Below are 14615 nucleotides of genomic sequence, written 5' to 3' on the forward strand. Positions count from 1 at the left end.
AACAACCTAACCTTACACCTAAAACAATTAGAAAAAGAACAAAGAAACCCCAAAGTGAGCAGAAGGAAAGAAATCATAAAGATCAGAGCAGAAATAAATGAAAAAGAAAGGAAGGAAGCAATAGCAAAAATTAATAAAACTAAAAGCTGGTTCTTTGAGAAGATAAACAACATTGATAAACCATTAGCCACACTCATCAGGAAAAAAAGGGAGAAGATGCAAATCAACAGAATTAGACATGAAAAAGAAGTAACAACAGACACCTCAGAAATACAAAAGATCATGAGAGACTACTACAAGCAACTATACGCCAATAAATTGAATAACCTGGAAGAAATGGATAAATTCTTAGAAAAATACAATCTTCCAAGACTGAACCAGGAAGAAATAGAAACTATGAACAGCCCAATCACAAGTATGGAAATTGAGGCAGTGATTAAAAATCTCCCAACAAACAAAAGCCCAGGGCCAAATGGCTTCACAGGAGAATTCTATCAAACATTTAGAGAGGAGCTAACGCCTAGCCTTCTCAAACTCTTCCAAAATATAGCAGAAGGAGGAACACTCCCAAACTCATTCTATGAGGCCACCATCACCCTGATACCAAAACCAAAGATGTCACAAAAAAAGAAAATTACAGACCAATATCACTGATGAATATAGATGCAAAAATCCTCAACAAAATACTAGCTAACAGAATCCAACAGCACATTAAAAGAATCATACACCATGATCAAGTGGGGTTTATCCCTGGGATGCAAGGATTCTTCAATATATGCAAATCAATCAACAAACTGAAGGATAAAAACCATATGATCATCTCAATAGATGCAGAAAAAGCTTTTGACAAAATTCAACATCCATTTATGATAAAAGCTCTCCAGAAAATGGGCAGAGAAGGAAATTACCTCAACATAATAAAAGCCATATATGAGATACCAAAAGCCAACATCATTCTAAATGGGGAAAAACTGAAAGAATTCCCTCTAAGAACAGGAACAAGACAAGGGTGTCCACTCTCACCATTATTATTCAACATAGTTTTGGAAGTTTTAGCCACAGCAATCAGAAAAGAAAAATAAAAGGAATCCAAATTGGAAAAGAAGAAGCAAAATTGTCACTCTTTGCAGATGACATGATATTATATATAGAAAACCCTAAAGACTCTACCAGAAAACTGCTAGCACTCACTGATGAGTTCAGTAAAGTAGCAGGATACAAAATTAATGTGCAGAAATCTCTTACATTTCTATACACTAATAACGGAAGAGCAGAAAGAGAAATTAAGGAAACTCTCCCATTCACCATTGCAACAAAAAGAATAAAATACATAGGAAGAAACCTGCCAAAGGAGGCAAAAGATCTGTATGCAGAAAACTTTAAGACATTGATGAAAGACATCAAAGACGACATAAACAGATGGAGGGACATACCATGTTCTTGGATTGGAAGAATCAACATTGTGAAAATGACTGTACTACCCAAAGCAATTTACAAATTCAGTGCAATCCCTATCAAATTACCAATGGCATTTTCCACAGAACTTGAGCAAGAAATCTTATGATTTGTATGGAAACACAAAAGACCCCGAATAGCCAAAGCAACCTTGAGAAGGAAAAATGGAGTTGGTGGAATCAGGCTTCCTGACTTCAAACTATACTACAAGGCCATAGTGATCAAGACAGTATGGTACTGGCACAAAAATAGAAAGGAAGACCAATGGAATAGAAGAGAGAACTCAGAGTTAAGCCCAAACACATATGGGCACCTTATCTTTGACAAAGGAGGCAAGAATATACAATGGAAAAAAGACAGCCTCTTCAATAAGTGGTGCTGGGAAAATTGGACAGCAACATGTAAAAGAATGAAATTAGAACACTTCCTAATACCATACACAAAAATAAATTCCAGATGAATTAAAGACCTACATGTAAGGCCAGACACTAGAAAACTCCTAGAGGAAAACATAGGCAGAACACTCTATGACATACATCAAAGTAAGATCCTTTTTGACCCACCTCCTAGCATAATGGAAATAAAATCAAGAATAAACAAATGGGACCTAATGAATCTTAAAAGCTTTTGCACAGCAAAAGAAACCATAAACAAGACTAGAAGGCAACCCTTAGAATGGGAAAAAATAGTTGCCAACGAAACAACAGACAAAGGATTAACCTCCAAAATATACAAGCAGCTCATGCAGCTTCATACCAAAAAAGCAAATAACCCAATCCACAAATGGGCAGAAGACCTAAATAGACATTTCTCCAAAGACATAGAGATGGCCAACAAACACATGAAAAGATGTTCAACATCACTAATTATCAGAGAAATACAAGTCAAAGCCACAATGAGGTATCACCTCACACCGATCAGAATAGCCATCATCACAATATCTGGAAACAACAAATGTTGGAGAGGGTGTGGAGAAAAGGGAACTCTCCTGCACTGTTGGTGGGAATGTAACTTGGTACAGCCACTATGGAAAACAATTTGGAGGTTCCTTAAAAAACTACAAATAGAACTACCATATGATCCAGTCATCCCACTCCTGGGCATATACCCAAAGAAAACCATAATCCCAAAAGAAACATGTACCATAATGTTTACTGCAGCACTATTTACAACAGCCAGGGCATGGAAGCAACCTAAGTGCCCATCAACAAATGAATGGATAAAGAAGATGTGGCATATATATACAATGGAATATTACTCAGCTATAAAAAGGGATGAGATGGAGCTATATGTAATGAGGTGGATAGACCTAGAGTCTGTCATACAGAGTGAAGTAAGTCAGAAAGAGAAAGACAAATATTGTATGCTAACTCATATATATGGAATCTAAAATGGTACTGATGAACTCCGTGACAAGAAGAGAATAAGGACGCAGATGCAGAGAATGGACTGGAGAATTCGAGGTTTGGGGGGGCAGGGGGTGAAGGGGAAGCTGAGATGAAGTGAGAGAATAGCATAGACATATATATATACTACCAACTGTAAAATAGTTAGCCAGTGGGAAGTTGCTGTATAACAAAGGGAGTTCAACTCGATGATGGATGATGCCCTAGAGGACTGGGACGGGGGGGGGGGGGGGGTCGAGGGAGGGAGGGAATACGGGGATATGTGTATAAATACAGATGATTGACCTTGGTGTACCTCAAAAACTGGTACAAGAGTGTAAAGCAATTATATACCAATAAAAAGAAGAAAAAAAAAAACACAAAAGTTTTTAAAATTTTGATGAAGTCCACCTTATCTATTTTTTCTTTTGTTGCTCATGATTTTGGTGTCTTATGTAAGAATCTATTGCCAAATTTGAGGTCATAAAGATTTACCCCTATATTTTCTCCTAAGAGTCTTACAGTTTTAGCTCTTACATTTAGGTCTATAATCCATTTTGATTTATCTTTTGTATACAGTATAAGGTAAGGGTCCATATTCATTCTTTTGCATGTGGCTACCCAGTTGTCCCAGCACCATTTTTTGAAAAGACTACTCTTTTCCCATTGAAACATTTTATATACAAAGTAAAGCAAGTAATTACGTTAATATTGTTAGGAACAAGATTTCCAGCTTAAGAAAAAGATATAAATATCTTTATAAACACTTTGTAAGGTTAAATTTTAACTGGAGCTCATTGGTCAGGGTCAGGGACCTAACAGGCATATTTGCTGGGGCCTGGTCTGAATGGGGATTCAACTAGCATGTTTGCTAAGAATAAAGTCTCCATAAGGGCCTCAGCTGGGTGCTTGCCTAAGTTTGAGACATGAGTTATGTGTTCCTAAAACCAGGACTGGTGACTTGACCAAAAACTCAGCCAGCATATTTGCAAGGTCCAGGGCTCACCCGGAGAGTCTGTTGGGGCTGGGGATCAGTCTGAGACTAAAGCAGTATGTTTGCGGGGGGCTAGGGTCTCAACTGGTGTGCTCAACAGGGCCAGGGACTTAACCAACATTTGACAGAGCCAGGATTAAGCTGTGTGTTCCCCAAGGTCAGGGCCAAGGGAGCAGCCTACACGGTAGAGACATGGCTGGGAGATTGATCGCACACAGGAAGATTGTACAAGTATTTCTATGGAGGTTAATGGGAGCCTGGTTTTTCACTGTCAAAAAAAGGAGTTAGAAATTTGGAAGAGAGAAGACGAAAATAAACCCTATGATATTGGATTGGAATTGGAGATGACGTAAATTCATGGTTTTTAATACATAGATAAATATAGAAATAGATACAGATGTACACATGCACTTATATATATACATACACATACTTTCCAGCTATGTCTGTTGAAAGGCTTTAAAAGGAACCAGAACTCCTTGGAGAAATTACTGATTCCAGGGCCAGAGCAAGGAAACACAAAATGAGGCTAAAGCATCTTCTTATGTCACAAAATTAAAAAGTGCTCAAAGATATATTGAAAGGGCACAGAAGCCAATTTGAACAAGCTCCAACTTGCCAAATCTGGGACAATTTGAGCATCAAAACAATTATACTCATAGTAACAGTTATAATCCATTGAATGAATTATGAATCTGTGAGCACATACCAATATCAATATATAAATGCATAAATTCAAAGTTTAGTGAGGAATAGGAGACTTACATGGTCTCCAAGTACATCACCATAAAGCCCCAATTAATTATAAAGAATAACAGCCAAAAACTGGAAGCAATCCAATTTTCCACCAACAGAGGAAAGGATTTCCATGAAATGGAGCACTATTCAGCAATTAAACGGAATGAACTATTGTTACATGTAACAAGTAACAATATGGAAGAATCAAAATAATTATGCTGAGTCAAAGAAGCCAGGCCACACACACAAAAAGAGAGTACGGACTGTATGAATCCACTTTTATAAAATTCAAGGAAATGCAAACTAATACATAGCGACAGAAAGCAGATCAGTGGTGGCCTGGAGAGGCTGAAGGAGAGATCAGGAAGTGTGAGAGGACGGGTTCCCAAGAAGCACAAGGACGCTTTTGGGCACAAAGTATATGTTCATTACCTCAACTGAGGTGATGGTTTCATGGGTGTAAACATATGTCCAAACTTTATACAAACTGTACACTTCACATATGTCAGGTGTATTGTATGTCAATTATACCTCAATAAAGCTGTTTCAAAAATAAAAAATATAAAGAGAAAATGGGTAACTCTGTAGTGAAGGAGACTGGCAAATACCACCTTAATTGAGTGACCAAAGATAGTATCACCAGTAATGGAACCAACCGAAATCGTGCACTATCTGATAAGATGCGATAAGAGTTACACAGCATGATTTCTGTGACAGATCTAGACTGAAAGAGCCTAAAGGGACACGGCAACTGAATGTAACACTTGATTCTGGACTGGGCCATTTTGCTAGCAAGGACGTTTTGGGGACAACTGGCAAATCCTGAATAGTAGTAATTAACATCGATGGTTGTTGTATCATCGTTGTATAGGAAAATGCTTCATAGGAAAAACACCCTAAAATATGAAGGAGTAATGGGGCATCAGTTCAGCAACTTATTCTTAAATGGTTTCAGAGGGAAAAAAAATTTTTCGTGCCATACTTGCAACTTTTCTTATATTTCCAAAACATTTTTTATGTCCAAAATACTAGCAATTAAAGAAAAATAATTAAGAACATATTTTGCCTTTCCTACATAAACTAAATTTTAGGGTTCTCACATAGCCCTGGTTGATGAGGATGAGTTCTTCTTTACAAAATAATTCTAGGGGGGAAAAAGAAGAAATGACTGAATTATAAAATCAGTAGGTAAGTACTTAAAATTAATAGACATATTGTAGGGACTTCCCTGGTGGCACAGTGGTTAAGAATCTGCCTGCCAGGGGCTTCCTAGGTGGCGCAGTGATTGGGAATCTGCCTGCCAATGCAGAGGACATGAGTTCAATCCCTGCTCCAGGAAGATCCCACATGCCGTGGAGCAGCTAAGCCCGTGCGCCAAAAAAAATTAAAAAAAAAAAAAAAAAGAATCTGCCCGCCAATGCAGGGGACACGGGTTTGATCCCTGGGCTAGAAAGATCTCACATGCCATGGAGCAACTAAGCCCATGCACCACAACTACTGAGCCTGTGCTCTAGAGCCCTCAAGTCACAACTACTGAGCTCGCACACCATAATTACTGAAGCCCACGAGCCTAGAGACCATGCTCCGCAACAAGAGAAGCCACCGCAATGAGAAGCCTGCACACCACAATGAAGAGTAGCCCACACTCACCACAACTAGAGAAAGCCCATGTGCAGCAACGAAAACCCAATGCAGCCAAAATTCTTTAAAAATTAAAAAAAAAAAAAAAAAAGACATTGTACTTTCAGAGTCAAATGCAACTTGCGTTGCCTAAGTAAAACACCAACCAAATAGAAATTCATAAGATTCTCAATAGTTGGATGGAAGGTATCCATCATAAGCCATGAAGACCAGGGAGGCACACAACCACAGGAAAGCGCCAGCCAATGCAAACTCATTTTCTTTAAAAAAAAAAAATTCTCTTCTTCCCGACCTCCATATTTTCCAAACTTGTTTCTTACTGTTGCCCTCTCTGATTTTTCCATCCATCTCCTGCCTCTCTCCCTCTTTCAACTATTTCCCTCTTCCATCCTACAATTCTAATCAACATCTACTGAATTATATATGCTTAGAATTGTGCTAGATCATACAGCAAAGCTTAAGCCCTGCTCTCCCCTAAAAAGATAGGGGAAGAAGCACTAGGAAGATAAGACACATAATCATTATTCAATACACAGCTAATCTGATTTGAAATTGGGTGGTATTGACCATAAATATCAAAGAGGGAAAATTCCTAAGCCTAGGATAATTGAACAGACCTTGTCAGAAGGGCTGGGCCTTGAAAGATGGGTAGAATTTGGCTATAACCTCATCTCTAGACTGTAAGGGTCAAAAAAGAAGGGTCCACTTGTGTCTTATTCATTGCTGTTTAAGCCTAGCACCTGTCATAGCTGGTGCTCAATAAGTACCCTAGGAGTGAACAAATATTAAAAAACCCCCTTTGATGGCTGTCACCAACAAGATGCGGAAATCCAATTTCCTATCCATCTAGCTCCTGTCAACCTGCTTCAACCTCATCACCTGACACACAACTCCTAATATGGTTCCAGTCATTCCAAACTACTGGAATTCCCACATGCACAAAGACATTTCAAGTCTATGTGCCTCTCCTTGTACATGTTATATGTTCTTTCTAACTTCACCTAATAAATTCTTACTCATTCTTCAGGTATCAGTTCAAGCATTAGCCACTTTGTAAAGACTTCTCTGGTCTCTCAAGTTTAGATTAATCATATCCTTTCTTTCATTCCTTCCACTTTTTTTTAAATTGAAATACAGATGATGTACAATGTCAGTTTCAAGTGTACTACAGTGATTTGACATTTGTATACATTATGAAATGATCACCACCATAAGTCTAATAACCATCTGTCCCCATATAGAGTTATTACAATATTATTGGCCACATTCCTTATGCTGTATATTAAGCCTCCATGGCTTATTTATTTTATAAATGAAGGTCTGTAATCCCCTTTAACTATTTGCTCCCCCCCCTCGCCCCCACCCCCGCCAACAACCACCCATTTGTTTTCTGTATCTATGAGTTGGTTTTCATTGCTGTGTTCGTTTGCTTTCTGTTTTGGATTCCACATATAAGTGAGATCACACAATTTTTTCTTTGACTTATTTCACTTAGCATGCTACCCTCAAGGTCCATCCGTGTTGCCACGAATGGCAAGGTTTCTTTCTCCTTTTTTTTTTTTTAATGGCTGTCATTCCCTCCTCTTTATGTTCCAATTTCTTCTCTTCTATGTGTATTTCATCCCCCATCCTACTGAGTTCACTGATATCCCTAGCAACTACTACAGTGATGGGAACACAGCAATCATCCCCCCCCCCAAATTTTTTAATTAAATATCAAATTGGGCAGGAAATAGAAAGTCAAAAATACAACTGGGAATAATTAAAGATTTTCCTAATTTAAACAATGATGTGATAAAATCAATATTTAAAAAAAAATCCAGTACTGCTGTACAAGGTTAAGAAAGGAAGGCCAAGAAAGCGCCTACAAGTCAGGTGCAACCCTTCAGACACGAACTGATGGTGATAATAGCCTTAAGGAACTGCAAGGCTGGCCACACAGAAGAAAGGATAGACCTACCCTGAAATTCTCTGTTGCTCAACAGCAGTGCTGTCCAATAAAACTTTCTGTGACAATGTAAATACTCTGGAGCTACACTGTCCAAAACAGTAGCCATTTAACACATGTGGCTTCTGAGCACTTGAAATGGGGCAAGCGAAACTGAGAAACTGAATTCTTTATTTCATTTATTTTATTTTAATTTAATTAGCCACATGTGGCTAGTAGCTACTACATTGGACAGCACAGCTCTAGCTAGCGACAGAATAGCGGATTTTTTAATTTACTAAAAGGAAGCATTTTGTAGCAATTACAGATCCCAACAATGGAAGGGCTCCTCAAAGTCATCTCAGAAAGCTCAAAGAAAGATGAGATAACTTTTCTGGACACAATCTTCCAACAGATCCCAGCATGAGGATGGGTGGGAAGCTGGCCCACAATGAATCACATTATTTTACACCTGGAAAGGGCTTAAAGACCATTTTTACACAGAAGGAAACTCTTGGTTTGGAAGTCAGATGAGCTCCCTGAAGTCACACAGGGTGTCAGTGACAGAACAGAAACTGAAAAATCTTAAAACTCTAGGTTCTGTTAATTATCTTGATTGTGATAATTTTACAAGTATATACGTATGTAAAATACGTGTACCAACTATACACTTTAAATATGAGTCTTACTGTAGGTTAATTACACTTCAAAAACACTGCTTTAAAAAAAAAAAGCACACAAATCCACTACCACACCTTCCTATGTCAAGTCTTCAGTTCTATCTCATAGAGTTGTTACAAGGAATAAGCTAGTTAACATATTTAAAAGCTTAAAACAGTGCTTGGTGTGCAGTAAGAACTATTGAAATGTAAACCGCATTATCACTATTAGATATTAGAATTCTGTCCTACTGACCAGTTTGAAGAAAAGTAATGGAAAGAAGAGTAAGCAGGATTAGGAGTCAGAAACTCCAGATCATAGTTCAGGTTCTTGAACAATCTCTCTGAGTCTCAATTCTTTGTAAAATGATTTAGCTGGACAAGATAATCTCTAAAGGTCCTTTCCAGACTAAAGATTTCAGACATGAACTAGGATAAGAGTTGAAGGAATGGAAAGGAAGGATGGATATGGAACCCTTAGGGAAGAACTGATAAGATTTAAGAACTGGCTAGATACACAGACTGATGGAAAACAATGAGTCAACCATGAACACAAAGTTTTGAGCTTTGGATAACTCAAGTTTAAATAAAAAGAGCATGTTGACCCAACAGACATATTTATTATTTTAATAAATCAGAAAATGGAAATGAATATTCATGATCTTCTAGATCTAAATGTCAATCAGTATATTTAAAATGTATGCTAAAATCAAAATCTCTTCTCATGAGATTATTTTAATGCTATGTTAAAATGAAATCCCTACAGATTCACGTGGATAATTATAATTAGATAATTATACTTAGTATATTTAATGACGTTCATTCCAAAGTATCAAATTTTTCATTTTTAGAAATTTATGCATACGTCGGTCATCAAGAAACTAATCTCTTGAACAACTCTTTTGATGCGGAAACAATCTAAGCCTAGAGTCATAGAGCTGCTGTAGATGTTACGGTGGAATCTTGAACAGAACATTTTAGCCTGTTTTCTCTTAGACATAAGCTCATCTTCAAATACCTAAAAACTCAATATTACATAACCTCATCTTCCAATACCTAAACCTCAATATGACATAAGTTCATCTTCAAATACTTAAACCTATTATACTTCATGCACTACATGGAACACATTTTCAGAATCAGATCCCACAATTAATAATTGTGGGCCCTTAAGCAGCCTCCCGAGAATCATGGTTTCATTAGTATGACATCCAAAAGAGGACCTAAGAGTGCACTGAGGAGCAGACTTTTCAAGATTCTAACTCACTCCTTTCATAGATGCGATCAGTCCAGCAAAGTTATGCTGACATTCTGATGGGCTCTATTCCACTACACTGCACTGATGTAACATTCCTGGACAAAAATATAAAGATTGCAGTTGCTTATGTTTCACAGAGACTGAAAAAATAAAAAAATCTTGCCAACTTTTTGATGATCCGTCAGGGGCAACATTTCAAATATAATATTCTTCTCTGGACATTGAACAATATTTCAGTTATAACTGACTGCTTGGTCAACATTTGGGTTAAATCCCAGAACATTTTTTTTTAAATAAAATTGTTTATGAAATGTTGCAGTTTAAGACTATGCGCAGACTTATTTAGACATAGCCAAAATGGACCAATTTACAACTAAATAAAATGAAAAATGTCGCTGATCAGCCTAGAAGAGCAACACAAAAAATTCTCAGTTGCAAGGCAAAGCAAATGATATGCTGAAATACACTGCAGAAAAGAACTGAGACCACTTGGGGAATAAGTCACTTACAGTCATATTTTCCAGATATCTTAGTTAACCCTTTCTGTTCAGGAACTAAATTTCACCTCTGAGAATTCTCTCTAAAACACATCATATGGTTCCTACCTTTTAAAATGGTACATAAAAAAGGTATTTTTTTCTTTTCTTGATAATTAAGGATCATCAGTAAGAACACTGGTCACTGAGATGTGGTAAAGATGTAGACATAAATGTAGATTTTTATAATATGGGATAAAGGGAAGGGATGTGGCTTCCCCTCTGGCAACTACATCAAACTTGATTTCCTTTACTAAAAGAGAAAGAAATAAAACCTCCCAGTGACACCTTGTTTTTTGTTCATTTACCAATTTTCCACAAAAGTACAATGAAGCATATGAAACTGTACAATATGCTGCACAGTATAATGTAATTACCTTTTTACAAAATTAAATAGTGGGCTGAATCCTGATGCCATCTTCTTTCAAACACTTTCACTATCCTCTGGAAAAATCAACTTTTTTCCCGATTAATGTCATAAAGTTCAACTCATCCCTGGCTTTCACAAGTTTACCCAATTTCATGAACACCCCACTCCTCTCTCTCTCTTGCACTAAGTTTATTTATGGAACGTATCTCACTTCATTTTAAAAATATGAAATGGCATGAATGGAGGAAGATGTAGTCTATACAGCTTTCATTTTACTAAAAATAGAACACAATGATGTCTGCTAAATTGGGCATCAGGTCTTAATTTTCTCCAAGTCCAACTTCGTATTTCATTTGGAAGAGAACTCCACACCTAGACAGCTCTATTATGAGAAGATTCAAGATCCCATATGGTATCTGGGTAGGATCAATTTTCTTATAACTTCTATAATATTTCACTTTTTGAAAAACTTTTGTACAGAAGTTAGCTCAGATAAAGACTGCTATCAAGATGGAGGACAAACAGAGGGAGTTCTACAACTTCTCCCCTGGAAAGTGAACGTAGAAAAGGCTCAATAAATGTTAGCTATCACTATCCAACAAATACACACTAAATACTTCTTATTTTCTAGGCATTAAGCAGAAACAAGAAAAAATCAGCCCTCAAGTTGCTCACAACCTAGAGAGCTGCTTACAGTCTTAAAGAAAATATAGATGGTTCAGCAGCCTAAACTTGCTCATAAAAATCTTTTGTAATGCAAAAGCGTTAAACCAAAGACTTTTACGGGAAAAAGAAATACTGTTTTTCAGTGCTGTTACTTCATTGCATCATTGTACATGTAGTGAAATACCACTGTATAGAAAAGTAAACTGCTTACATTTAATAAAACAATCTGCTATCATACATCAGGTCTAAATCTCACGGCAGAACAAATTATTGTTTTATATATACAAAGTTTAAGCTCAGAATAACTTTTTTTTTACATGCATGCACAACTCTGACCTAATATACCCTTGTTTGTTCCACAGTCCTACGTGACCTAAAATCTTGAACAAATATAGACTAAGTCCAGGTATATAAATAACAATTATACTGACTGAATAATATTTTCCTGACTCTCATTTTGAATCACGTATAAATGTTCATTTTATCTAAGATTAGCATATGTGTATGTATTTTTGTCTTAGAACAAAATAAAAATTGAGAAACCAGTTTATAGCTTAGTAATATTCATCACTGCCAAACTAATGTCCTCTCCAGTGTATTGTGACCTAGCCTACTATTATACAGATGCACCTTTAAAGGAACCAGACTCCAGAAACGTACAGGAACATCTTGCAATTACACAAGAGCTGTCACAAAACCACACACACCAGAGCTGTCTTACACCTTCATGAATGTGCCACCTCGATCAAGTACAGATCACCGCTTCTCCACCCAGAGTGATACTAACCAGCACCCCAATGCACACATGCACACACATACATAATGACTCCACACTCTCGTGATGTGAAGGAAGGTGGGCTTTGGAATCAGGCATACCTAACATCAAATCCCTTCTCTGAAACTTAGAAGTTCATTTCTGAACTCAAGTTCACTTGTGTTCTGTATTCCTTTACAACAAGAGAATTCATTTTTGTTTTTGTTTTGTTTGGCAACTTCTGCCTGGTATAATTGTTCCAAAATTCCAGGGAAATCAAAGGTCAAGGTACCCAAGATTTTCCCCCTTTTTCAAAACAGTTCCCTAAAAAGCATAAGAAGCATCTGCAACAAAGGCCTTTACAGGGGCATGTGGTTTATGATTATTTGGTAAATTTTATATTTATATTCTAGGCACATTTCTATATGTACATTATATATTACAATAAAATTTAATAAAACAAAATGAAAAAATGCCTCTGTACACATTGTCATCCTCAATAAAATGTATTTTCTACCAAATGTTAAAAAAAAAAACCTGAATCCTTTCTTCATGTACTCAGTAGGATACAGGATAAATAATTTCCTGTTCTGCGTGTAACTTGGCACAATTTACTCCAGTTCAAATTAGTTAAGGATTTTTTTTTTTAATAAAGGCAGTTTACAATGGTTTCTAATGAGGCTTCTTACATTAAAGAACCGAGAAAATATTTAAATACCTTTAGGCAATCTGTGATAAAATCATGGTGACCTACATAGAATAAATCACTTTTTAAGCAGGTAATATAAATAACAGTGATTGCCTTTTTAAAAGTTCAAAGACAAAACAGAAATCCTATAATCTGACATCCTAATCATTTGTGATAGTCCACATCCAGAAAGAATGAAGAAAGAAACCACCTCAAACAAAAAGTTACCATCTGCTGTCAAACAATAAACAAAAAAGGTACGTCTCAGCCAAGAAAACAGAATGCAGCTATGTGCTCAGAGCACACAAAATCTACAACATACCTTGATCAATACAGTCTTCAGCAAGAGCAAAAAGCTGAGGTGAGCGCTCCTCAAGCAATTGCTGGTGAATATTCACACATCTCAAAGTCCACCATAGCAAGCTCTAGAAAAAGGAAAGACCAACATGTTTACATTGAAATAAAAGGACCCTCTGGAAAAAAATTTAATTCAAATTAATTTTTAGAATTTTTTTTACATTTGTGAGATTAAATTTACTCTTCAATAAGCTTACCCATCCACTGCTGTGTCTTCAGTAATAATACCAAATCCACTGCCATGTCTTCCACAAGAATAACATCTCTCCAGCATTCTCTCAAAGCCTGTATTTGTAGCCAGTTGGGCTTCCCAATGTCATTTCGAATTTACCATTTCCTCCTTTAAAATGCCTACTGTAATCAACCCGCTCTGCTGTGACACTCTACCAGCACCAAAATCCAACACCAACAATCCTAGGAAGCCTCCCACAAGAACCTCCTTGTGGGGTGATTTTTTCCCTCATCTCAACTTTCAGCATATTGTTTGTACCTCTCTTGGCAAACACACTCCACTATATTTGTGTATGTCATCCTGGCTTTCAATGCTGTCTGCCATCTAGCCACCAAGATGAGGAATCACGTCTTACTCATCTCTGTATCCTCCTTGAAGCAAAGTATGCTACGCAGACTACAAGGTAAGAAATATCCTGGGTTCAGATATTCCCCAAACTGCGAAGCTCTCTTCCACACCCTCTTCCATGAAGCCTCTTCCCACTAGCAGGGCACACACTGGTCTCTCACTTCTCTGAACTTCCACACTCCGCGTAGAAGTTAGCACCACATTGGAGAGCTCGTGTTTTCCAAGTGTGTAAATACCTGGTCCATATATTTTGGAGGGTAGAAACTGCATTTTATACATTGTCTTGACTAATGCACAGGCTGAGAACATAGTAGCTTTTTCTCAATTCTCTGATGCTTACTCTTACTTTTCAACACATCCTTATTAAACAACAACAATAAACAGCAACAAGCCAATACGGAAGCATACACAGTGAAGATGAAAGTCTCTCTTCTGCTGCCTCAGAGCCATTCTCCTCCCCCAGAAAAATCCATGACAAAGGTCTATATTCTTCTAGATCTTCCTCTCTGCATGTGTGTGTGTGCACGCATGTGTGTGAGTAATAAGTATTAAGGATTTTTGATAGGCTCAAGTGACCAAGTATGATCATGCAATGAGTCATCTAAAT

At 37.1% G+C, this 14615-nt stretch overlaps 1 protein-coding gene across 1 annotated transcript in view; it reads right to left on the reverse strand.

Moving 5' to 3' along the window:
* Nucleotides 1–14615, reverse strand: part of TTC27 (tetratricopeptide repeat domain 27) — a 149297-nt gene that overhangs the window by 122240 nt on the left and 12442 nt on the right. The window contains exon 5 of the mRNA XM_057742615.1: nt 13394–13496. Coding sequence (XP_057598598.1) covers nt 13394–13496 — 103 coding nt within the window. The remainder of the gene's footprint in view (nt 1–13393; nt 13497–14615) is intronic.

Source organism: Hippopotamus amphibius, chromosome 7 (genome assembly GCF_030028045.1).
Source record: "Hippopotamus amphibius kiboko isolate mHipAmp2 chromosome 7, mHipAmp2.hap2, whole genome shotgun sequence".
Lineage (NCBI taxonomy): Eukaryota > Metazoa > Chordata > Mammalia > Artiodactyla > Hippopotamidae > Hippopotamus > Hippopotamus amphibius.